A 26,561-nucleotide genomic window follows, 5' to 3' on the forward strand; every position below is an offset into this window, starting at 1 on the left:
TATATCCATAATAATTTTTAATTATGATTTAGTATAATATTTTTTATAATTTGACTATTTTAATAATTGTAAAGTCACCATGAATCAGCCTTCAATGGTCGAAAGCCCAACATTCCAATTGCTTCATACTGTACTGAATAAACCGTTACAACGTCACATTTACTTCATATACGAAAGAGATCACAAGAGATATTCTTATGTGCGACAAATCCAAATGACGTTTTATCATACCGTATGCTGAAGCACATACAGTGCAACGCTGCACCGTATTAAATCAGCCCAGCTAAATCAGCATTCAATGGTCAAATGTGCAACGTCCCATTTACTTCATATACAACAGATGTCTCAAAAGATATTTTGATGTACGATATATCCAAATAACATCTTTTGCCGCAGCACACGCCGCAGCACATACAGTGCAATGCTACGCCGTACAATATTTACCGATTAACCTCATTGAAATCCCTGGGCAACTAACTATTCCCTATAAAAACTTCAAACATTTATTTTCAGTCTCCTAAAATCTCTTGTTTGGGCGAAGATGAAACACTCTTGAACACTCAAAATATAATTGCCTACATAATCACTAATCCTTACTTCTGAAATCACAGCGTGATTTCACAAAACAGGTAAACGAAGTCCTCAATGCATTCTTGAACTTGTCAATTTAGATACTACACCGACAGTAAGTTCCATTTAAAATGACGGATCTTATTAAAGTTTTGGTGAGTTTATTCACAGGATTTGTAGGATTCCCTATACACCAAATTTTTTATAATTTAATAGAAGGAAAATCAGCTAATATTCCTTCTCGTGCTAAACCAAGATCAATTGAACATATTGAATAAAATCAGGTAAGTAGACAGGCTACGTTAACCGCCAGGGACAAAATATTTGCCCCATGTAATTTTTGAATTCTAATTGTGTCATTTCTGTCATTCTAAAGTTCATTTTAAAAAGTTGGTAGTCATCTTCCCTTTTTTTTAAATTATATCTTCGGGGAAAAAAAAACTGACCTTAGTTTATGGGGCATAGGGGCAATATTATTTTTTGTTACAACCTTTTAACATAAAAATGGTATAAAACCATATCACTTCCCAAGATTGGAATTTTGGTGTGTATAAAAAACTCTAATTATAATACAAATAATAATAACAATAATAATAATATCGGTTCTTCGGTCCATCCAAAATATACTCACTGCCTTTCCGCTTAGCACTTTTTTTAACTGTCTGAAAATTCAACTGTCTGATTCTTTATCATTTCATATTGTTTCGTTATCAGATATTTAATTTATAAGTTATATAGGTTAAAGATTCCAACTGCTGGCATTTATCTTATTCCAAGAATAAGGGTAAATCAATTCAGGGCCTCACAACGCAACAACACCTTTCTGACTAATGAAAGTAGATAAGTTTAACCGTTTACGGTTTCAGTTTAAATTATTCTTTCTTGAGTGATTAATTTTTTAACTTTCAATCTATTTTTACTTTGCTTAATTTAATATTGTCCGGTGTTTTTCCTTAAGAAAGAACACCTCTCAATGTTTTTGGAAAAAACACGTCTTTGCGTTCAGAGATGGTTGTACAAACCATAAGGCTTGTTTTCAAACTTATGCTTTGTATTCTTATTATAATAATAATTTTTATTATAATATTTTTATTTTAATAAGTTTTCCCTCTCCCTGTAAACAAAAAAAAACATTCAACGTGTCAGAAAAATACAAAACTGGATTTGTCATGTTTTGACCCCCCTCCCCCTACCCTTCCTTCCCCTCACCCTAGAATAACCCACTGCCACCTGTCATACCCCAAGACTAAGATATTTTTGCAACTTTTTATTTGACATACCTACACATATTGAGGAAAAGATAAACTTCCTCTTGTATTCCTTACCTAGGCAAGGTCCATAAAAAAGCGTCCCCTCTCTTTTCCACGGATTCTCTGAATGAGGAGTTCGGCCATCTGCACAATTTGGAGTTTTCATCTTTTTTATATTTTACTGATTTTACAAGGATTCTATTTAATTCAATACATGAGTTTACTTACAATAAGTCTTCCAAGAGGTTCTTTCTTCACAAACTCTCTAAGTGGTTGTATTCTCACTTCCAAAGTATCATGAGAGGTTGTTTTAAACATTATCAAAGATCCCTAAAATTAAAAAACTATATTGAAATCAATGCAATAACATAACAACGTAAATTTCAACATAAAGCTGGTAAAGTTCTAGACGACAGAATTTTGCTATCTTAGACAGTAATTGAATAGGGTAAGTGAAACATTCAGAAATAAACCCGGGGCCTTATATATAGACTGCGAATTTTTTTTATAGCATCTCTACCCTACCTTAATTTCTGCGTAAAAAAAAACTGCACAAAATAGAAGTAGTCTACCTAATAAAACTGACACACAAAATTTAATTTAATTTGGGTTATTAGTCCCTTTGCCTGTCTTTATCTTTGGCTCTATTTCCATCTTTGTCTTTATTTTATATTTGGCTTTAAGATTAGAACACATAATTCTTATACTCTCAGCCCCAAAAATACCAGCTGAACTTCCTTGGATGAAAAATAATATAACACCTTAAACATCTGGGTTTATTATTCAGTTACCTAATCTGGGATGACGTCTCTTCGTCTTGGATTTTTATGTTTTGAGGTCTGTCGTTTTATTTCATTTCCTGGATATATATCTACTTCTTTTGGCACTGAGGACGGCTGACCCGAGGTCTTCATCAAAAATTTGGTAAATTTCTTCTATTTTCACCAGATCCGAATTCTCGTTGCTGAACATCTTTCTTATATTTGCTATACTACTGTGCACTTCACATAAAGTATATTGTTTTTATATATAGTAAATTTATACATATAATATTTAAATAAAATACAAATTATATATATAAATAAATACAAAAATTAAAAATAACATGTAAAAAAGGAAGAAATAGTACGTAAAGTATAAAATATGGTAAGTACTTTATGTAAAGTATTATATACTACAAACTTTACTATATACTTAGTATAGTACTAGTCTTACTTATATTATCTTACTTAATTAATTTACAAGATTTCTTGATCTTTCGCCTAATTTTATACGCCTATTCATTTTCTATGGCAATTATATATGCCTATTATGTTTTATATGCCGATTTTTTCGATTTTATTTAACTTTTGCCTATATTTTATAAACTGTCTAATCTTATTTATGTTTGCTTTTGTTTCTTTACTGTTTATGCATGTGGCAAAGCACGAGTGTTAATAATGACATTAAAATGAGCCAATTTCAGTTATTTCAGTTTCAGTTTAAAAGCCAAACAGTTTAACAGCCAATTTCAGTTTAAAAGCCAAACAGTTTCCTTTTCCACTATAAAGATTATTTTGTAGGAAAAAATCATACGTCGCCGTAGACTTAAAAAATATTTAACTTAAGGTTTATGTCCACTCTGAAACAAGCGGTTTCAAAACGATCTTGCAGTTGTAATTTGCACAAAAAGAACAAAATGCTTATATCATTGGATTCATTAGTTGCAGATCTATCCATTCACCGAGCCAGAATTATGATTTTGCTTAGAATTTTTCTTTGGGAACATTCTAAACTTACTTATAAAACAGGGAAACGGCTCTTTTTCCAATGATTTTTAATCAATTTTCAACGTGTTTTTAATCTAAAAAACCATCTACACCAAATTTCAAAAATATAATTCGGCAGATGGATAGAATTTAATATCATTTATGGAAGAATATCAAAATTGTCTGTCTTCTTTTATATACAGAAATCGTAGGAAAGCAGAAAAAAATATCCTAAAAATTACACAGTGAACATAATCCTTAAAAAGTTTTATAAAATATTCACTGTAATACATACCCAGCCTTTTTGGCTTTCTAGAGTGACAGCACCTGAAAAGATTTATGTAACACCTAAAAAAAAAACATTTTTGCCTGCAGACCAAATAGTCTTCGTAGCGCAGGTACGCGTAGCGTTCGTAGCGCAGGTCCTGCAGGTCCTGTAGGTTCGTGGCGCAGGTCCTGATTTTCTGCCTTCGGCTGGGAGTACAATGCATGGTTGGTGGTAAATCATCCGACTTTTCCCGTGCCCCCCTCCCCCCGATTTCTACAGGAGCCTAGTTGGAGCTGGGTCAATTCCTGGCTGAGCTTACAGAGTGATACTTCTGACCCCCGTTCCAAACCAAATAACCAGTGTTACCAGGACCTGAACCTCCGTCCTCACTACCCGTAAAAACAGGAAAAAGTGCTTTCTCAGCGGGTTAAGTTCTTGCTTGATATAACTGTGGACTAAAACCTGCTGCCAAATATCTTCGTGTGAGGCTATAGAGCGGATCAAAGCCATTACAGAGTAGCATTTGTAGTTTGCTCTTAAATGATTTCCCAGCATCAAGAAGAATATAGAATATAACTAGTTCATGAACCATTGAACCTGACAATGAATTAACTACTGTATGAACAGTTGAACCTAGCGATGATGACGCCACCATCTTGCAATACGTTTTGGAAAAAATGCCTAAACTCTGATGCCCATCGAAAAATTTTACCGGGCTCTAATGAACCACAAATAAGTCGGCCAAAAACACGAAGAAGTCCTCTCTTCGTCATGCCAATTCCTTGGTCCTCCACCCAGGGACGTCGTTTCAGGGGGGGGGGCAAGGTTGGCGTCAGCTGCCTCCCTCCCCCAATAATTTGGAGAAAATAACTATTATATAGCCCAGGCCCCTTGACTATTCGGATATGGACCTCTCTTGCCCCCCCCCCCCAATAAAAATTCTGGAGCTACTCTCCTGCCTCCACCTTGAAAGGCATCAAAAGTATTGCTTATTATTAATAATAAAATTTAAAGAAATTAACACTAGAGGAGAAATCTGAAAAAGAAAAGAGCATCTCTCTATATTGACGCTAGAAATCCCCCCCAAAAATAGTAAAAAAAAAAACAAAATTAGACTAAAATATACATGAAGAAATTTCATGAAAGAATAGAAATTTTAAAAAGTGAAGGGAAAACCTCCATATAGCGTAAAACCTCCATATTAATGTACTTGAATAAGTGTTTGTCCTTAAATTGTTGCCCAGCGTCAAGAAAAATAGATTAGTATCTAATTCCTGAATTGGTATAGCTATACCCATTGCAGTTTGGTGACTTTATTTACCTTAATTGGATTTTTTCAAACTATACAACCGATTTATGTCCCTCAAGTTCACTATACCTATTACACACCAATATGGAGCTCCTTAGGAGTACAATCATGAGAAACCTTTTTTTCCTAGGTTTTCTTTTATATTGATCCAAAATTTGCGAAATATTAAATATTTAATCCAGAGGAGCCTTTCAAGAGATCGTCTTCTTCTTCCTCCTGCAGCAGGTAAAATGCAGCAACTGTAATGAGGCTCATATAGCCAATAACAGAGACTGTAAGCTCTACAAGGAGAAGGCTAACAAATTAAGAGTATCTGTAATTAATGGAAGGAGCTTTAGCCAGGTCACAACTGCCCAAAAAACCCAAGCCACAAGACCTACTGGATTGGCAGACCCACAAATACCCTACAATGCATTCCCACCTCTAATATGTAACAATAACCTCTAATATGTAAACATGAAGAAGAGATCCTTAAGTTGAGAAAATCCGTTGAGAAGTTAATAAAGCTGGTAACCTCCCTCTGTTCAATCCTCCTACAACAGAAAGATACAGATGAAACAAACAAAGAACTCATTAGGGATATGGCTGATGAGCTCAGTTCTCATGAAGACCCATCAGACATTGTCATGAGTACATCAGAGTCAGAAGATAAAGGAGTAGGAAATGCCTGTAAGAGGGCAAAACTAGGAAACAGAGGTAAAGGAAAAGAGAAGGTGTTGAAAAACAATGATCAAAGGAAAAGAGAAAAAACACCTATGCAATATGAAGCTCCTACAGCTAAATACACAAAGTTTGGGAAGGACAAAGGTAATTGAGCTCCGTAATCTCATCCTCAGGCTACAACCAGATTTAGTTTTGTTACAAGAAACATTCCTTACTGCAGAAAAATCTAAACCAAAGTTTCGAGGATATACTGCAGAAAGGTGGGACAGGGACCAGGGAACTGGGGGTGGGCTCATAACCTTGGTTAAAGATTGTCTTGCCCATATTGTGGAGCCTAGTGTACCAGGAAGAAATGAAACAGGATCAATTAAAGTAAAATTCAAGGAAAATTGGATAAGCATTGTCAACTATTATAACAGTTCTACACGAAACTTTGATGTGAAACAACTAAAGGAGGTTCTGAATAGTCGTGAAGACTCAAAAATATTGGCTGGAAATTTCAACCTCCACAATCCCATGTGGCATACAGTATCACCTCAGGATCACAAGTCAAAGGAACTGACCAACATTATAATTGATCCAGCATTCTTGACATGCTTCCTCACCCCCCTTGATCTTGGTACAAGACTTGATAAAACAACTGGAAAAACATCTACAACTGATTTGACCTTGGTTTCCCGAAACCTATCAACTGACTTCAGCATTAGAATACCAGACACTTTCTCATCAGATCACTATCCAGTGTTAACTACCTTTCATATGCTTGAGGAGCATAGGAACACATACCAAGTACAAGAATTGAAACTGTGGAATTTTAAAGGAGAAATGTGGCCAGCTTGGAGATATTAAGTTGACCAGTAGCTTAACAAAATCCAAGATACAGCTGCCATGACTACAGATGAACTGACAGACACAATCACCAACACCTTAATCAGTGCAGGTCAGAAGGTATTTGGTTTTAAGAAATTTAAGGAGAAAAAAAGCTCAACTCAATCCCTGGATGGAATTTAGCATGCCAAAAAGTCCACACTGAGAAGAAACAAGCTGAGAACAAGGTCAAGCGGAACCCTAGCACCGAAAACCGCATTGAACTAGATAAAAAGTTAGCAAAACTCCACCAGACCATAATCCAAGAAACAACTGCAAGCTGGACCTCTCTAATTGAGACAAAGTTCCAAAAGTCAACTTCCATTAGAGATCTGTGGCGAAATTTCCAAGCATTTGTGGGGGAAAAGAAAACAAGGAAGGAACCCCCAGTCCTCTTGAGAAATAGTATCCCAGTTACCTCAACCCAAGAAAAATTCATGTTCTTCTGGACCAGTTTACTGTACAAGCACCTGAATGTGCAAGACATCACCAAAAGACCCACTCTGCCAAATACAACATACCTTTTGAGCCTTTTACTGCATCAGAAGCTATTCAGCAAACTAGGAGACTGAAATCAGGTGCAATGGGACCTGACTTGATACACAATCAAATGTTAAGGAACCTTAGCCCCAAAACAGTAGAGATCATTACAGCTTTGTTCAACAAGTCTGCAGAAACATCAACAGTTCCAAAGCGGTGGAAGAAAGCCAAAGTAATTCCTATATTGAAGACAGGAAAGGATCCAAAACTTCCAGCCTCCTACAGACCTATAGCCCTCACATCATGCCTTTGCAAACTTATGGAACACCTTGTGAAGTTAAGAAGCCTCCCAGAACTACCAAATTCACTCCAGCGTGAACAATTTGGTTTTCTCCCTAATAGAGGAACCACAGATGCACTTCTAAGGTTAGAGCACAAGATAAAATCTGGTTTCAAGCAGGGCAAGGAGACACTAGCAGCCTTCTTGGATATGAGGGCTGCTTTTGATAGGGTTAGTGTGGATAACCTGATGGGAAAGTTACGGTCTTTCCAAATATGCCTAGAACTGAGGATGTGGATAGAAGATTACTTGAGAGGCCGGGAACTGGTGATCCATAAGGGGGAGAGTAAATCTCCATCAAGAACTAAGCCAGATGTGGGAGTATCGCAAGGGGAGGGGGGGGGGGTACTAAGCCCACTCCTCTTCCTTATTTATTGCAGTGATATTAGTTTTTAAAATATTCTGGGATGCAATCTGTATTTGTATGCTGATGATATTGCATTTGTTGCAACATCAAGAGATAAGCATGTCCTGCAAGCTGATGTCCAGAAGGGTCTTGATTTTCTTAGTTTATTAGCAACTGTCAACAACATGGAATTCTCTCCTGCTAATTCAGCAGCGCTCCTCTTCACAAGGACAAAGATTCATTCAACGCCAAGGCTTTCAATCAATGGCACCACTGTCCCAGCAGTTGAAAAGTTCTGCTACCTTGGGGTGACTTTTGACACTACACTCTCATCGACTCACCATGTGAATTATTTAATTGGAAACCTCAAGAGCAGAGCCAACTTTGTCAATGCTATCTGCTTATCTAAAAGGGGAAAATTCTCGGATGCCTAAAATCAACCCCCTACCTGCAATATACCGTGAATTAGGACTGACAACATTAGAAACTAGAATGAAGAAATTAGAAGCACAATATTTTACACGGAAGATGTTGATCCCAAATGACATTATCTACAAAGAACTTATTGAAACATATGATCAGAACCAAAGATTCCAACCAAAATCAATTCCACAATACTGTCGAATGGTGAAACACATCTCTGAAACACCTATCCCAACTCCTGATGTTATTGATGAGGTAGGTTCGGCTTCTAGTACAGGTATAAAGTCAAATTTAGCACTACCCCCATTCTCAAGGGGTAGCCCAGAGGAACCATCAGAGATGGCAAGAGATAGGTGGCATGAATGGATAGACTGGTGGACACAGACTGGACATAGAATTGTATTCACTGATGGATCATGCTTTGGCACTGGGGGTGGGGCTGCGGTTGTGGTCCTTGGGCTCAGTCATGCACTGTCTTTTAAAGTAACAGAGAAGTTGTCAATATTTTAACTTGAGTTGTATGCACTATTGAAAGCGTTTGAATTTATTGCAAGTGTTTTGCCAGTAGGTAAATATTTGATTTGCAGTGACTCACTTTCAGTGCTGAATTATCTGATGTATGGTCATAGGCCAGCAAGAAAATTAGTGCTGCTTTTAGAAAAGATACTGCTAAAACTGATGACAGCCAAGTATGAGATTGTAGCAACAAGGGTACTAGCACATGTTTGAATTAGGGAAAATGAGCAGGCAGATAAGCTGGCAAAATGGGGTGCTAGGTATGGAGAGAATTTAGTATGTCAGTATTCAGTGAATGATTTTTTATGTTATTATGATAAGTTGCTAAAGCAGAAAGGAGAAAGAGGTATTTGGTCAAAGGTCTCAGAACCAGATCCTTGATTTGTATGATTATGGTACCCCACCTCCTGATCTATGTCACCCAGTCAGACACCTGGCTATCAGTATATTCAGGATCAGAACAGGCCATGCTCGAATTAGGAGTGTATTATTTAAATGGAAGTCAGTAGACTCTCCATTATGTGAGGTCTGCAATGTAGAAGAGGATGTTAGGCATATTTTAATGTACTGATAAAATGTATGAGACACAGAGACACAGACACTGAGATTGCCACTGAAAAAAGCGTGCCTAAAGTATTTTGGTGCATTCACGCTCAGAAGTATCCTGGGCCATGCACAGGCACCACCATGGGCTAGGAAAAAATCTGTGGAAGTATTAGGCTGTTTTATTGTAGATACTAAGCTACACTTGGTGCTGTAAATTGTATTAATAATTGTATATATTAATATTGTTGCACATTATTTTAATATTTTACATGTAAATTAGTGATATGTAAGCTATATGTATGAGTATGTGCATATATTGCAAGCCAAGCTCATCAGTTTAAATTGCCATATCAGCCAGTTGTGTTTGAATTGTAAATATGGAGGCTCAAATGTGACAAAATTGGACAAAGTTGAATACAGCTTGACATTGATTTATTGGTTTTTGCCTTGAGATTCTTCAAAACCCCTCCCTAATCACAGTGACGAAAGCCAGATGGCTTTTTAAATTATTTGACCGTCGGTCATGACAGAACAACTGCTGGACAGCTGAATTTTGACATGGAATACCTTTCGTCCTGAAAGGCTCTGATGAAATCATGGAGACGTGCACAATGGGCAGCTTGCCCAGGAGTGCTTCAAACAAACAACATGTCCCGCAATTGCCAAAAAATCATGTTCAGCGTTTTCAAACCTAGCTTAAGCAAAGCTACATTAATTTTAAAGTGCAGGATTTTCATTCTGTTAAACTAAGCATCTGTTTTTGGCAGTTGAGGGACCTGAAGACTCAAAATTTGATTTCGTTTGTGTCTACTCATTTAACTATTCTACTAATTTAATTTGAGTCTAATTTCTTTGGACTCAGAGTAGTGTAAACACAATTCCAATAATTTGAATAGCCTAGGAACATCGGCCGCATTAGCATTTTTTTTACTTTTATTAAGGGTGAATTTCTAACAATTTTTAAGACCTAGAATTAGAATTTAACAAAGTTAAGATATTCAAAATACTTTTTTTCCAGCCTTTTTGGGGTTAAACCAAATAAAGGATAAAAATCAGATAGGAAAAAAGTATAAACTACCATTAGATTCTCCACTGACTACTTTTTCCAAATACAATGATTTCTACTCTCTCAATTGCTTCCAAATAAAACTCAGATTCTATTTTTGAGCTAGGTTTGGAGACTGACTATCTGTCATTTGGTAATTGGGAGACATAAAGACACTCAACAGAATCAATAGGTATCTCTAAATAGGTTTTCAGACATTAACCATCTCTTATTTGGTAATTAAGACACATGATGACACTGAACAGAATGAATAGGTATTTCGAATAAATAAATGTCCAAACAGGGATAAGTCCATTTATTAGAGGGTGAAAACGCATACAAAAGTCTGGATATTTTGACCACATGTACGGCGATTGTCATCAGCAGAAATCGTCATCATCATTTTTTTTTAATTCGATTCATAAAAACGAAACAAAAACAAATATAAGCAAATTTTTGATGCCTTTTTATTGCACCCCGCCCCCTCCCCAAACACAAATCCTGGATGCGTCCTTGCACATGCTAAGTTTGAAACAAAGATTCGAGATTGGACGAGGATGTATCAGCGAAAACAAAATACTCACATGATAGCTGTCATCAGAAAAATAATGTGTCAACTCGAGAACGGACGAGGCTTCAACGGCACATTGACCGTCTAGACTGAGCAGTAGTGATGCCATATCAGTAGTGGCTTGAGCAAGAGTCATCATGGCTTTATTTGGACTAGGATGCAAATCTTGATAATGGTATGCATTTTCCCAATAGCTATTCAAAGAAGTACCTATAAATCAATGATTATATTTAAGAAGATTATAAACTTGAGCTAAAAAAGAAATGATATATCTTCCATCTACTGTCACTTTTCAGTACTAACTTGATACAATAGAAAACTAGAAATACTCGCTGAGAGCAATAGCAATAACTTCTGTCTCTATTCTCTTGGAGAAAGCAGGTGCTAAAATTACATCTTGGATATGGTTAAATTACATACCGACCTCAATTTAATCTTCATTTTCTAGAATATTTAAAAAAAATAATTTATGATCAAATGTATTCTTGTTTAGATTTGGGGGGGGGGGGGTATATTAGTGATAATCAGTTTGGTTTTAGAAAGTGTCACTCAACATTGGATGCTCCATCACCTCTTAGACTAGTTAAATTATGAATTCAAGAGAAAATTGATCCCTTTAACAGTATTTATTGACCTAAGGATGGCTTTCGATACGGTAGATTTCAGACTACTTTTGAAGCGGTTAAAAAGTCATAGAAATTAAATTCAACGTTCTAAATTCGTTTCAGTCTTACCTTCACAGTCAATTTATAAGTGTCGTTCATAAAGATAATTGTCGGTGCCGTTATGTCCTTACTTGTGGTGTGCTGCAGGGTTCAGTTTTAGGACCCCTTCTGTTTCTAATTTATGTGGATACCCTACGATATTATTTAAGTAATGGTGTAATAGCTTCTTTCACTGGTAACACAGGCTTTACGGATATTGCCAAGTCAGTTCCAGAAACTGTGGGAAAAGCAAATCATGCACTCGAGTGTGGAATGGTCTCCCGGATAGTATAAGAGCGGCGAGTAACTTAACTTTGTTTAAAAGTAACTTAATTTGTTTTTATGGAAAACGATGGGTGAAATTTGTGAGTTTTGGGGAAGGGTGCAAGGAGGCGAGGAAAAGAGGTCGGGGAGGTTAGTAGGTTGAGATCAGAAAAATTTGTCAGTTTTTTGTGATAAAATAATAAATTGGTTTTTGTGTTATAATTTATTGAACAATTTCGATGTTAAATGGTGGTCAGAAGATACAGGTCTCCCACAGGATTTTATCTTTTATGTGGCTCTTGCGCTATTTATATAATGTAGTTTTTTTGTTTTTTTTTGTTGGTGAAGGAATAAAAAAAAAAAAAATTTTAAACTATCTATCTTTTAAAAGGTTAATTTTGACATGGGGGGATGAAGTGAATTGATTCCAACAATTTCAAGGACGAACCAGATGGAAATTCTAACGAATTGAAATTTACTTGGAGCTTACCCCAGACAAAAAGTCAAGTTATATTCCTAGTCAAATACAAGCCATCTTCGGGCAAAACCGACGACCAGCTTTGTAAGCTTCCTGAAAATATTTAGAAATGGTTTCCTGAAAGGAAGTAAGGCAGCTCCAGCTTCAGTTATTACTGGAAATCCCCTGAATATATCAACTAGGTTTCCAAGACATATCCATCCTTACAGCTGAGCTAAAAGAAAATTTTAAAACTCAAAATGTTATAAATAAGACACCCCCCCTCAATTCCAAGAAGGAGATGTTGCCTACAGACTCTAAGTCTGCCTTATTGCTCATTAGCCAGATGCACACACAGGTAGGTAAAAGAATACGACACAGAAATTCTATGGAGGATAACATGGAGCAGTCAAAAACAGAGCACCCAGCTTTATTTCCAACGCAGATCAAGGAAATCAGCACAATGAGGTGGCTACCAAATACTAATAAAACAGCAGATGTTTATATTGAACCTGCAGTGTAATAAAAAACTCTATGTGACAAAATTTGGAAAAGAATTCCCTTTAAGAACCCGCCAAAGTTATTACTCATTTTTCTTCCGTTGGAAAACGTCCTCTAATTTAGAAACCGACTTCTAATTTAGAATTAGAAATAGAAGTGACTTATTGATACTGTTAAAAGAGAACCACGATTAGAAAAAATAGGGGATCAGAGCTGCAGACTTTCTTCTTCAGTTCATTCTGGTGTCGATTATGAGTCCATCTTACAGTCTCGACTCTGACACAAGTGTCTTCAGTTCTAAAGACGTCATAGCATATCATCTTTAGCTGCAACAGTACTCCAAAGTCAGCAGCAATAACATGACATGCTTACTCAAAACTTGAAACAAACCCAGACACGAGAGAGCAACTTAATATCAATCTTAAATAGTTTAATTAGATGGCAGGTCCCAAGAACCTACATCGTTTTTTTAATTCTGACTAGGACATGAAAGAAAAAAAGATGATGAAGAAAGAAGGAATGAACATGACTTTGTGCATATTTCTTTCGAAGCCAAAAAGAGCCCATTTCAGGTTTTTCTTAGAAGAAGTGAAAATAGTGGAATACTAACCGTGTAGAACACACCCCTCCCGCGCCTTTGTATATTCTTTCCACATACACGAATCGTACCCGTCATAATCCAATGCTAATTTGATATTTGACAGTCGTATATGTCTCATGTATGGATGTATTAGTATCAAACGAGGTCAACTTAACAATGTATTAATCTTTGACCATGTAATGATTACTTTTTCAGTCATTCGTTCTTTTTCATTCGTTAAACGCTATCCCTAATTTTTTGGAGCTCTATTTCTTCATGTAATATAATGAACATACTAAAACATAATGAACATAATAGAACATAATAAAATGGTATACTAAAAAATAACGATCTGTGGTTTCTCAGACTTCACGAATAAATACACTATAGCAAATAGCCATACAAGTTTACCAAGTTCGTTTGACATGCTTAACTTAAAATTCATCCCGACTGAAAATACAATGCGAGCGTAGGATCGTTTTCTGCAAAACTTACAAAAAAAGTTACAATAAACAACAAAATGCATTAAACCTTGCGGTATAATTGCGATAGCAAACAGAAGAAACTGTTAATAAACACAAAAGGTTTAATGAAATTGTTGAACATTAAAATTTATAAATGAATTTTAATATAAGTTTATAAATTTTAATATTCAACAAATTTGCCATTTCATCAAATTAGTGTATCTGAACTCAACCACCTGCTCTGTTCGGTCAACTCCACACTTCATATCAAGAGGGGGTCCACTGGCAGCCATGTTTTTGTTTTATTTGGGTTGATTTTTAGTCCAAATTGTTCAGCTGCATCTTTAACACTATTTATAAAGGTCTGCAGTCTCAGTTTGCAAGTTTGAAAAACTTGAAATTTGATAGAACCCTAGCACTGGAACAAAAATGAAACTGTAGAAATTATGGCCCTAGGGCCTTGATACCCAGATTTATAGGACCTAAGAAAATATTTATAAGTGCCATACACATTGATAAGCATGGACAGGAGATTCGAAGTAGGTTCAAGGTAAACATCGAAAGTAGATTTGTTGAGTAGATTTGTTGATATATATATATATATATATATATATATATATATATATATATATATATATATATATATATATATATATATATATATATATATATATATATACATATATATATATATATATATATATATATATATATATATATATATATATATATATATATATATATATATATATACATATATATATATATATATATATATATATATATATATATATATATATATATATATATATATATATATATATATATATATATATATATATATATATATATATATATATATATATATATATATATATATATATATATATGTTCGTTGTGGACTTAATTATATCTTAGACTATATCTTAGTATATATCTTAGACTTAGTTGGTATTCAGACTATGTTGTGGTAACATCATAGTTATTTTAAGTACAGCCTTGCCCAAGATGCGAATTTTCCCTGTGTACTTTTGTGTTGGACATATTTTTTATAAGTAGATTACCGTTTTGCTAGCTAGGTCGAACTCACTTGAGACCGAACAATGTAGATGAATATATATGCATTAATTGAATAGTAATGGGTGCTAGTAACTAGTTTAGACTTGAACTTATTTATTACTTAAATGGATGAATGTGGTATATATTGAATATATTCTTGATTATGATGGAGCTTGTACATTCTGCGCTGCTAAACTTTGTGCAGTCAAATTTTCATGAAGGAGTGGATAATGAAATTATTGCCAAACACGCGGCTGACTTTTTTGATGAAAAGTCTATTATGATAGCTAAAACTGACCTATGGTCTCGAGTGTTCGTGGGCGAACGTGTGCCTCGACGGCAAGGACATCTAGCTAATTACCGTCACATAAAGGACATAATTGAGACCATTCAGAAATGCGAATCTGATCATTTTATTTTGCCAACTTACGTAATTATTTTGCCTACCGAGGTTCCTGTCATTCCAGCCGTTGCATATTCAAGCCTCGCATCAAGGCTTCTAAACATTGACTCCGAACTCAAGCAAATCTGTGAGAAAATTGTGTCTTATGATCTAAATTTCCCTCCTCTTAAGGACCCCAGGCCCCAGCCAATCGCTGATAATCAGACAATTATTGTTATTTCGAAAGTTCCATATCACTTTAATAATCCTGCAAAACGCCGTGAAGTGATTGACCTTATACCTTGTCATGAATGTATTCATAACATAAAGCCCTCCGGCGATAAATTGGTGGTGGGGATTGATCAGACTGCTGCTAAGGACTTTTGCGATTCTGTTCCCTCTGTAATGAGCAACTGTGACGTCAAATTAAATGAAACAAAATATATCGGTATTGTGAAAGGTTTATCAAATGCCTTTGACGTGAGCATGCTAATTGGCTGTGGCAATATTAAGGATGCAAAACGAATTGGCAATTCTTTTACTGCTAGTGTTTTTCAAAAATGCAATTGCTCTTCCTAATGCGCTGAAGCTTGGCGTGAAAGTCGGTGATGAGATTTTCCGTGTTCATGAGTTCCAGCGTCCACCGTAGTGCTGCTATAATTGCCAATCGCCTAATCACCTGAAGTCCTCTTGTAATAACCCTAAACGGTGCTCCCGCTGTGCAGAAGAGCATGAATCGTCGCGCGATTCCCCGTGCCAGACTACCCCTAAATGCGCTAATTGTCATGGCAACCAAGTTTCGTTTTCTCTAAAATGCCAAATCCTTCGTAATGCTGTAGCTAAACGTTCTAGTCAGCAAAGAAAATGACTATTAAAACCAAATTTTCTATATGCTCATTCAACATTAACAGAACGAAGGATAAAGATGATTCTTTGAACCAGAAACTATTTAATTTCGACATTGTTTCTACAAGAACATCTTTTGCCCTTGGTGACTTTGAACTCTCGCAGGAGTAAAGAACACTTGGTTTTCGCTAGAAGGGCCCGAAAAACTTCCGAGAGACCTTCAGGCGGGCTGGCATGCCTATTAAAACATGAACTAGTCCCGCTATCCCCTGTGTGTTATCGTGAATGTGATTATTTCATTGCAATCCGTTTTGCTAACCTAGTTCTTATTAATGTATACCTCCCTTGCGACCAAAGATCCTTTTCCTCTAACAAAGTATACTAAAGCATGTGCATCGCTAAAGACCCTTCTTGTTAGTGTTGAGAGTAATGGATTGGATCCTGTTAGGCAATATGAACTGTGATATAAACTCTACCTCAACAAGGACTGATTTATTTATGGATCGGCTACCTAATGGCTATCGGGTTTTGGATAAAGATCCATCCCATTCATACATGCATAATAGCGGTTCGTTGTCTGATATTGATCACTGTGTTGTTTCTTCTGGTGTTTCCGTTAGGGATATTCACATTGACCAGGATGAACGTGATTATGACCATCTACCCCTTTCAGCCACTGTCACCATCAATACGAGTCGGGCTGAACAGACCTTATGTACTAATTACAAAAGGTGGATAACCAAGAGATACTGGAATAAAATGGACTGGCCTCTATATCTATCAACCTTTGCTCTTCTTTTATCTACGATTAAAGTTCCATTTAATTTACTCTGTACTAGAGTTATATCCCCACAAGCTCGAGTTCAGCTCAATATATTTTACAGCCAGATTGTTTCCTACCTGAAAAAAGCTGAAGAAGTGGCTGTCCCGCTTTGTCGTTTTAAGCTTAAGACTAGAGGTTCAATATGGAAATCTGACCTTGATTTAAAAATTGTGAAAAATCGTGCAAAATTGCGGCTTAGAATTCGGGTATTCTTTTGTTACTCCACTTTTTTATGTTAGTGGGTCAAAAATAAATTATTTTATATGTATATGTATATTTTAAATATCTAAAATATGTAAATGATTATTAGTCATTGTCATTTTTGATTCAGAAAACCGTTTTATTCAGAAAACCTAGAACAAAAGGAGTCTTCAAAAGACAGGAACTGGTGCCATCTAAAATCTGGGCTGTCACCAAAAAACCACAAACACCTATATTATAGTTTTTCTTACATTACTTTGTCAACAAGGCTAATTTCACCAATAGGTTTTGTCACAACAAAACACAAGATTTTATTTTATTTTAACCTGTTGACTGAACAAGATCCACATGTTTGTTTTGTAAATTTGCAATTTTAAGATTACAGAAAAGAAAAGAAGAAAAGGAAATATAACTTGAAAAGACAGAAAAGAAAAGAAAAGATAGAAAAGAAAATATAACTTGGACGTGTGCACGTGTGCAACGTGTGCAGGAATTTGTTTTCCTGGAAAAGGAACTCGCAGACAAGCCCCCCCCCCTCCCTCCATGAAAACAAACTATACAAATAAAAATATAAAAAAAACGGGTAAAATGTTTTAAATAAGAAAGTAGAAAAAAAACAGAAAAAAAGCACTTTTAGTAATAACAAAGATCCAAATATTTCAGAAGAAATTGTTTCTCTACTGTATAGTTATCCTGGTGTTGTTTGATTTTCGTGCTATATGAAGTGACGAACAGGTAACATATTGGGTATTATATGTGAGGTTTTTGTTTTTTGTTTGTTGTTTTTTATTATTCTTTTTGCCTTTTATCTTACTTATATAATCTGTTCAATTTAGTTTTTTCCCTTTGACAGAGGCTTGACAGAGGACATGAAGTTGAAGTAATCGGACTTTTTTTTTATTGAATTTTTTCTGTTTTTTCCACTTTCTTATTTAAAATATTCTACCCGTTTTCAAAATTTTTAGTTGTTTAATTCGTTTTCCTGGATGGCGGGGGGGAGGGGTAAAGGTCAATAATATGAAAATATATACTGAACATCTCAGATTTTGATATTCTGAGGAGTCTAGGTTTTACTCCCCCCATCCCTGCGAACTTTCCTATCTTAAATCCCCGCTCATTAAAAATTGCTTATGTTAGCTGAACAACAGGCTATATTTAAGAGCAAACTGGGTTCAAGGTAGAAACAGAATGTGCAAACAAGATTAATAATTCAATTCGAACATACAGCACAAGTCATTTAAGCCATTCAGTGCTCAGCCGTGGAAAGTCAATGCATGGTCTCACGTTTGCTTAGGAGGAGGAAGACTTTCCCCCCCCCCCCCCAAATAAAGGAAAAACAGACGCATTATAATGAAAGTATGGGTAAGTATGGGTAAATTTCGAGGGTAAAGATTTCAAGAACACCCACCCCATCTTACGTTCGTGGTTTAAGCAGACGCAACTTATGCGTACTTTTACCGTGTGGTAAATACTAAAGACTTTTTAAAATCTATGTAGTCAGATATATTGCCTCTATCAGCCTGAGAGTGAACTAACAAAGATTATTTCTTCAAGTTTACATCCTGAATATCGGATATATATATATATCTCCATCTATTTCTTGCCAACTCTAGAAACGCAAAATTCACGGTCTACATGGGTATCTCCAAATGCGTAGATTTATAAATTAAGGTCCATTCACAATAAGATTTTATAAATACTGAAATCTAGCTAGTGCAAATTTGAGCCAGTCAGAATTATTAAAGGAATTAATTAGCCAATCAATAAATCTAATTGGCTCAAATTAGCGCAAGCTAAATTTGAGTCTTTAGCAGAAGCAACTAGGTCAACACCTTACAAACAAGTAGTATTACATAATTTAAGCTTACTATTTACAGGAGATGTTACCAGTTCAGCCTCCAGCTTTGTAATTGCAGTTTGGCTAATAAACCCTTCGAATTTTCTGGCAAAGAAGATTTGACGTTCACGTAGGCCATCTATTTTTCCGTAATCCTGAAAAATCATTGAAACTCTAGTAATGTTTTCATTTCTATGAGTAACTGCTCTTTTTTCTGATAATATGAGAAACCTACCATTAAGACATAAAATGTAATTGAAAACACGTTATGGCCGAGATAATGAAGATATTAAAAAGCATAAAATAGCTGAGTTATGCCGATGTTTGTCGTCACTTTGAGATGTATTCTAGCTCACATGCCACAGATTCGTTCCTTCATAGAGATTCTCAGATTATTTTTATAGGGGGAGGGGGGGGGGGGGAGTTGGTAAAATCAGGGAAAATTGCGTATGTGGCCCCTTATTTTTTAATTTCCTCAAGAAGCTCTTAAAAAGAATTAAAGGGATATTTGTACGGAACCGTATCACATGAGACCAGAAAATGGTACTTTTCAACGCTAAATGAATATCTACATGCTATTATTTAACTGACTTTATTTCCCTTCCCCATAAACCCAGCTAAAAAATACAGACAAGTTCGAACGAGAAGAATCAAAAGTTGTACTGGAAACTCTCACAATGTCTACTAGGCTCTTACATACAATGCCACTTCTAAACATTCCTCCAAAATATATATTTTTCTATTTTACTTTCTCTTTTTTTTACCTTTGGTACCCTTCGCCCAGGGTTGCCAACTTGCACACTTTTCATGTGAAATGCACACTTTTTTACCTCAGAGGGGAAGCGGAGGAGTGAAAATCACTCTTAATGGGTGTAAGTTTTCATCCGCTTTAAACGTTAGCCGTTCACATATTCGTCAAAAGTGCGTTTAACCCAATGAACAGGGTTGAAAACTTGCTCTTTTGTTATGTGAAATGCACTCTTTTTTACCTCACAGGGGGCGCGGAAGAGGGGATGCGCAATTTTTTTCACTTGCACTCTTTTTGAGCAAAATTTAATATTTTTTGCCTTGATTTGCACTCTTTTTAAACGTCGGCAGTTGGCAATCCTGCTTTTGCCATGCTCTAATAGAGCAACCTATCGAGTTAAGACTCTAATTTTTTTTTCCTTGTTTTTTTTTGTGCGTGTGAGACTTTTTTTTTAATATTCAGGTGGTTTCAAGTGGTTATTTTCTTTTTTTTCCATTTTAAACAACTTATGCGTGGTTTGTTTACAGTCAGGGAAAGGCCTTGCGAGCCATAAGGCCTATCCAAATTTCTTTTGTGTTTTGAGTATATAAATATTTTGAATACATAAATATTCTCTTTTGGGAAGCGTCGGATGATTTTCCTCCAATTTACCGGTCGAAGGCAGGAAATCATGAGATTGGTATCTGCGCTACGCAGACCATTTGACAGCATGTGAAAAAGTTTTTTAAAAGTGTTTTCCAAAATAGATTTGGTTCAGTGCATGTGAAAAAAAAATTCCTCTGGACAGAAAGAAAAAAGAGGTATTAAAGAAAGATAAATGGAAAATGAAGCATTACTTTGAAATTAATTTTGTAAATACTAAATGATGCCATACTTTTGAGTCGGCAATATGCAAAAATTCACATATTGATTTGATTCACATCTGTAATCTTTTCGTCATTCTAAAAAAAATATATATCTTTTCGTCATTCTAATTCGTCAATCTTTTCGTCATTCTAATAAAAAAAAAAAGCTGTTCGTTTCAACCAACAGCTTTTGTTTGTTATTTTGTATGGCAAGTCCCTATAATTACTTAATTATCTTTACACACACTTATCTATTTTAATTATCTATTCGCATCTGTAATCTTTTCGTCATTCTAGAAAAAAAAATAGTTTTCAATGAACAGCTTTTGTTTGTTAAATTGTATGGCAAGTCCCTATAATTACCGAATTATCTTTAAAAAAAATTTTTAAAGTCTTATAGACTTTTATTCATGCACAGCAGATTACAACCTCAAATATTAATACTCACAAATAGAATGAAGAATTTTGCTATTTTGGTCCCATGTATCAATGTATTCATATATGTATATCAGGGCCGTATCCAGGATTTTTTTCGAGGTGGGAGGGGGTGTTGAAACAAACTTTAAAAACGCATCAAACATTTGTTTATATTCATTTTTGTTACGTTTTTTACGAGTCGGGCAAACATTTTCTTCTTTTTTCTTTGGGGGGGAGGGGGGGGGCAAACGGACAAGCTAATGTTGAAGTAAATCAATAAAACAGGCTAGAAATTAGTTTTACATTAGTTTTACAAGCTAATGTCGAAGTAAATCAATACATTCGGCTAGACATTAGTTTTACAAGCTAATATTGAGTTATATTAAATATAAAAACCAAAAAGTCTTCTGTATAACTTTGTTCATACTTTTCTATAATAATTTGATGTTTAAAAGGTCATACAGAAGACTATATCATTTTCCATGTTTAAAGGAAACATAATAGTTTTAATTAATTTCATTTTTATGTTCCTGGCCTCCCACAGGCCATTCAGCGTGTCCCCAGGTAGCAATAGGGGGAACGTCCTACAGATATGTAAGGTACCTCCATAGGAGGCACATACCAAGGGGGGACCTTGTCCCTGGGGGTCCATAATAGAAACTGGGGCACCCTCGCCCGGGGTTATAAATACAGGCCGAGGAGGAAGAAGGTCCCTCAAATGTACACTCAAATGGGCCCACTACTTTGTCAAAAAGTCCAATGAGTTACAAATCTTCTCCCAGTAATGGGTTACATTGCATGGTGATGGAGAACACCATCGCGGGAGGATCCTCTATAGGAGGACAACTGCGGCAGGGCGTAAGATCCAGATATAAGGAAAACGGCCTCTGCAAAGGGCTGACTCGACCTTTTCGGGGTACGTGCAAGGCTGGGGACCTTGTGGTCAACTCTATTCTCACTTGAGGAGTGGCGTCCCTCGAGGAAATTATAGCCTAGTAAACGACACAGCATTTGCACGGGATTCTGACTAATGGACAATTCTTCTGGGCTTGGTATGTTTTGACGGGCGTCTTCGGGCTGAAAACCTCTTCCTAGTTAATTTATCTATTATGGGCTGTCTCCCCGTAGTAGCATAATATTAGTAGGCATGAATATATGATGAGTCGGAGGTAATACGCTTGAGATTGTCTGTGCAGGATTTCGACTCTTGTTGATAGAAGAGCATCGCCAAGTGCTGAAAACCATGTTGTGACTAAGATGGGCCTATGATTGCACAAAGCCTCCATTCATGGAGGTCCCAGGGACTTCTTGCTTTCCAGTTCTAAGCCGGCTTAAGCACTTCGGTATAGACTTCAGAAGATATGTGATCCCCGTCCATCGCTGGAATCCGGGATCATTGCTTTTCCTGAGGCGAAAATAATTTCAATGATTTAAAGAACATGAAAATTGGAACTTGGAATGTTACGACATTAAAAGATGACTATCGTATCGACATTTTGACTGAACGAATTCCGACGATTCCAACTGGATTTATTAGTAGTTTCAGAAACTCATATCCCAGGGGTAGGAAGCATGAAATTAGGTGATATAGAATTTATTTACTCAGGCAGGAAGGATGGGGTACATAGACAGGGAGTAGGGCTTATGATGAATAAGCAAGCTGCTAAATCTTTTTTAGGCAGGGAAGGTATTAATAATAGAATAATAATTGCTCATTTTATGACTAAAAAGTTCAGGGTATCAGTTATAGTGGCATACGCCTCTGTAGAACCGACTGACGGAGATACTAGTGACTCGGATGAATTTTACTTACAGTTATAGGAGCAAATAGACAGGGTCCCAGGTAGAAATATGATGTTTTTACTAGGAGATTTTAACGCCCAGGTCGGTAGAAATAGGCAAAGATGATATCCTAGCCCAGGTGAATTTGGTGTAGGAAAAGAAAACAGTAATGGAAACAGAATTTTGCAATTTTGTAGGTATAACAATCTAGTTATAACCAATACGGCGTTTGGTAATAAAATGGCTCACAAGTTAACATGGTGTTCACGTGATGGTTAGACAGCAAACCTGATTGATTATGCAATAGTAAACCGAAGACTGGCAGGATCAATACAAGATACTAGGGTATATAGGAGTGCCGTTATTGATGTTAAAAGTAAAGATCACCATCTACTAGTGTCAAGTTATTTATTATTTATGATTAATAATAAAATAATAAAATGCTGGTGATTTAAGCATCCTAGATGAAAGTGTAAGCAAAATGAATGAAGTTTTAGAGGTTTTGCGAGTTCAGGGTGCTAGAATTGGTTTGAAAATTAATGTTAAGAAGACTAAGTCACTAAGGCTAGGAATAAGTGAAGATGAAGTTTGACGTTGGCTAATGGAAACATTGATCAATTGGGCAGCTTTGACTTATCTTGATAGTACTATTAGTGGAGGTGGTTTGCGCAGTGAAGATGTCGAAAAGAAAACAGGCCAGGCCCAGGGTGTTTCCTCACCGTTAAAAGAAGTTGGGAAGGATAGTAATATATATCGGAAAACCAATACTAAAACATTAGAAGCTACAGTGATGACAGTGGTCAAATATGGCTCTGAAGCATGGACGCTCCGAAAAGCGGATGAAAATTTGCTAGATGTTTTCTAGAGAAATTGCTTAAGGATTGTTCTGGGTACCCTGCTGACTGACCGTATTCAAACAATAGGCTATACGAAAAATGTGGTTCAACCACCGCTCTCTAGGGCTATAATGAAAGAAATGTTGAGGTGGCTAGGGCACGTTGTGCGGATGAAGGATGACAGATTGCCGAAGATTGTTCTTTTCGGCCAATCGTCTAGGGCTAAACGGAAAGCAGGTCGTCCCCGTCTGGGGTGGGTGGACGTCATAGAGAAAGATTTAAAGGAAATGAGAACTTCGTGGGCGGGTGTAAAAAGGGAGGCTTTGAATAGATTGGGGTGGAGGAGGAGCGTGCGTAGCTGTGTTGGCCTCAGGCGGCTTGGTGCTGCGCTGAGTTGTTAGTAGTAGTATTTTACTTTTATTCTATTTTTTTCCATGTATTCGCCATCAAAATTGTTTTCGAACATTCAAATTAGAATTTTCTATTGGTCTTTAAATCAAAATCGTCCAATATTGTCTTCAAAACCCTCATTAGCTATGCACTGTCTCCACTCCTACAGCACGAATTGATTATAATCTTATTCTTATTGGTATGATAATGTCTTGTTTATGAGAAACCTGATTGAATTAGTAAAACTTGACTTTAAACCGTAAGTTACTGTGTAAATATCTACAAAATTGAATATTGATATCTGAGAATTTGGTTGTTTTTGTTCTTATCATCTCTGTTTTTATAACATATTTCAGCATACTTATGAGACTCTTTGTTGATCTTGAAGCATCCAAGTTAATCTAAAAGTTGCTTCCCAAATCTGTACGCATTAAATGTTGATATTCGGGTTTTGTGTTTGCCATTGCGGTTTCTTTTTTGTTTTAATAGAAAAAAATTCTTTTTCTGAATTATCCATAAGCTGGCTGACGTGAAACAGTCTTAATTTACCAAGGATATTACAATAAAACACTTCAACCCTCCCCTCCCCCAGACTAATATAAGGTCTGCTAATACCTGAAAGCTGCATTTTTCTCAGATTATTTCTTTTGGTTGTATGCTATTTATGAAGTTTTTAAGCCAGTACTAATTTTTTCGTTCAGTTGCTTGAAAATTATAAAGTTTTTCAACCAGTACTAATTTTTTCAACCAGTTGCATGAAAATTATAAAGTTTTTAAGCCAGTTCTAATTTTTTCGTTCAGTTTCTTGAAAGTTATGAAGTTTTTAAGCCAGTACTAATTTTTTCATTCAGTAGCTTGAAAATTATGAAGTTTTTAAGCCAATACTATTTTTTTCGCTCAGTTGCTTGAAAATTATGAAGTTTTTAAGCCAGTACTAATTTTTCGTTCAGTTGCTTGAACATTATGAAGCTTTTAAGCCAGTACTAATTTTTTTTTTGTTCAGTTGCTTGAAAATTATGAAGTTTTTAAGCCAGTACTAAATTTTTTCGTTCAGTTGCTAGAAAATTATGAAGTTTTTCAGCAAGTACTAATTTTTTAGTTCAGTTGCTTGAAAATTATGAAGTTTTTAAGCCAGTACTAATTTTTTTGTTCAGTTGCTTGAAAATTATGAATTTTTTAAGCAAGTACTAATTTTTTAGTTCAGTTGCTTGAAAATTATGAAGTTTTTAATCCAATACTAATTTTTTCGCTCAGTTGCTTGAAAATTGTGAAGTTTTTAAGCCAGTACTAATTTTTTCGTTCAGTTGCTTGAAAATTATGAAGTTTTTAAGCCAGTACTAATTTTTTGGTTCAGTTGCTTGAAAATTATGAAGTTTTTAAGCCAGAACTAATTTTTTTGTTCAGTTGCTTGAAAATTATGAAGTTTTTGAGCCAGTAATAATTTTTTCGTTCAGTTGCTTGAAAATTATGAAGTTTTTAAGCCAGTACTAATTTTTAGGTTCAGTTTCTTGAAAATTATGCAGTTTTTAAAGCAGTACTACACTATCGTCAGTACTACCATGTCGAAACAAGTAAATAAATGAGAAAATCTGTCTAGTTAAAATGTGACTTCCCGGGGTAGCTTCCCCAGGCACCGCGGCTGGGGGGAGGGTTGGTTGCCCACTTAATAAAAATTTTCACTTTGATTCATATTTCTACTTTTATTCAAATCGGGAGGGGGGTGGGGCTGTTATTAATTTTTTCCCGGGGCACCACCAGCCCTATGAACAGCCCTGACTACTACTATTACTATTACTACTATTACTGCTACTACAATTACCTGGTATTAAAGATATTACAATAGAAAATTCCGCCCCCGGATTAATCTTAGTTCTACCCATACTTAAAAGCTGTTTTTTTCTCAAATTTTTTCGTTTAGTTGCTTAAAAATTATGAGTTTTTAAAGCAGTATTACACTATCGCCAGTATTGTGTCGAAACGAGTAAATAAATGAGCGAAGCTATTTAGTTATAAATTTGACCCTAATATCCGTCCTTAAAAAATCAAACATTATTATGTATGTATAAACTCATACGTTATAAAAACAAAACATATTTATGTTTGTTTAGGCTTCTACCTCACCATTTCAATCAATCACATTTTATTTTCAATGTTCTTGGTGATTTAAAATTTAGAAAATTATGTGTGAAAAATAGCTTTAAGTTCATACTTAAGACACTTCCTGGTAAAGACCTTTACTGTACGTTTACTTTTAGACCCAAACATCCAAGCCAATCGTTATCATTACCATCATACATTATAACGCGTCATAGTAAGCCTCGCCATTACTTTCTATCTTCTACGCCTTCAAAAGGCTGATGATTCATATTAACATCATAATCATCAATGGTCTAAAGTTTTCAAGGCTCCAACTAGTCCGGGTGAAAGTACCGAGAAAAGCAGAAATCTGGGAAGGTTTAAAATACATAAAATCAAGTTTCCTT

General features: G+C 35.6%; 1 protein-coding gene across 1 annotated transcript in view; it reads right to left on the reverse strand.

Annotated features, from left to right (window-relative positions):
• LOC148942301 (xylosyltransferase Oxt-like) overlaps positions 1–26,561 on the reverse strand; it is a 130,931-nt gene that overhangs the window by 30,167 nt on the left and 74,203 nt on the right. The window contains exons 7-9 of the mRNA XM_089103768.1: positions 19,092–19,215; positions 10,956–11,152; positions 2,049–2,150 (exon numbers count right to left, since the gene is read on the reverse strand). Of these exons, the coding sequence (XP_088959894.1) occupies positions 2,049–2,150; positions 10,956–11,152; positions 19,092–19,215 (423 nt within the window). The remainder of the gene's footprint in view (positions 1–2,048; positions 2,151–10,955; positions 11,153–19,091; positions 19,216–26,561) is intronic.

This window comes from Artemia sp. Qi Xiang Cuo, chromosome 17 (assembly GCF_049724085.1).
Source record: "Artemia sp. Qi Xiang Cuo chromosome 17, ASM4972408v1, whole genome shotgun sequence".
In the NCBI taxonomy this organism is placed as follows: Eukaryota; Metazoa; Arthropoda; class Branchiopoda; order Anostraca; family Artemiidae; genus Artemia; species Artemia sp. Qi Xiang Cuo.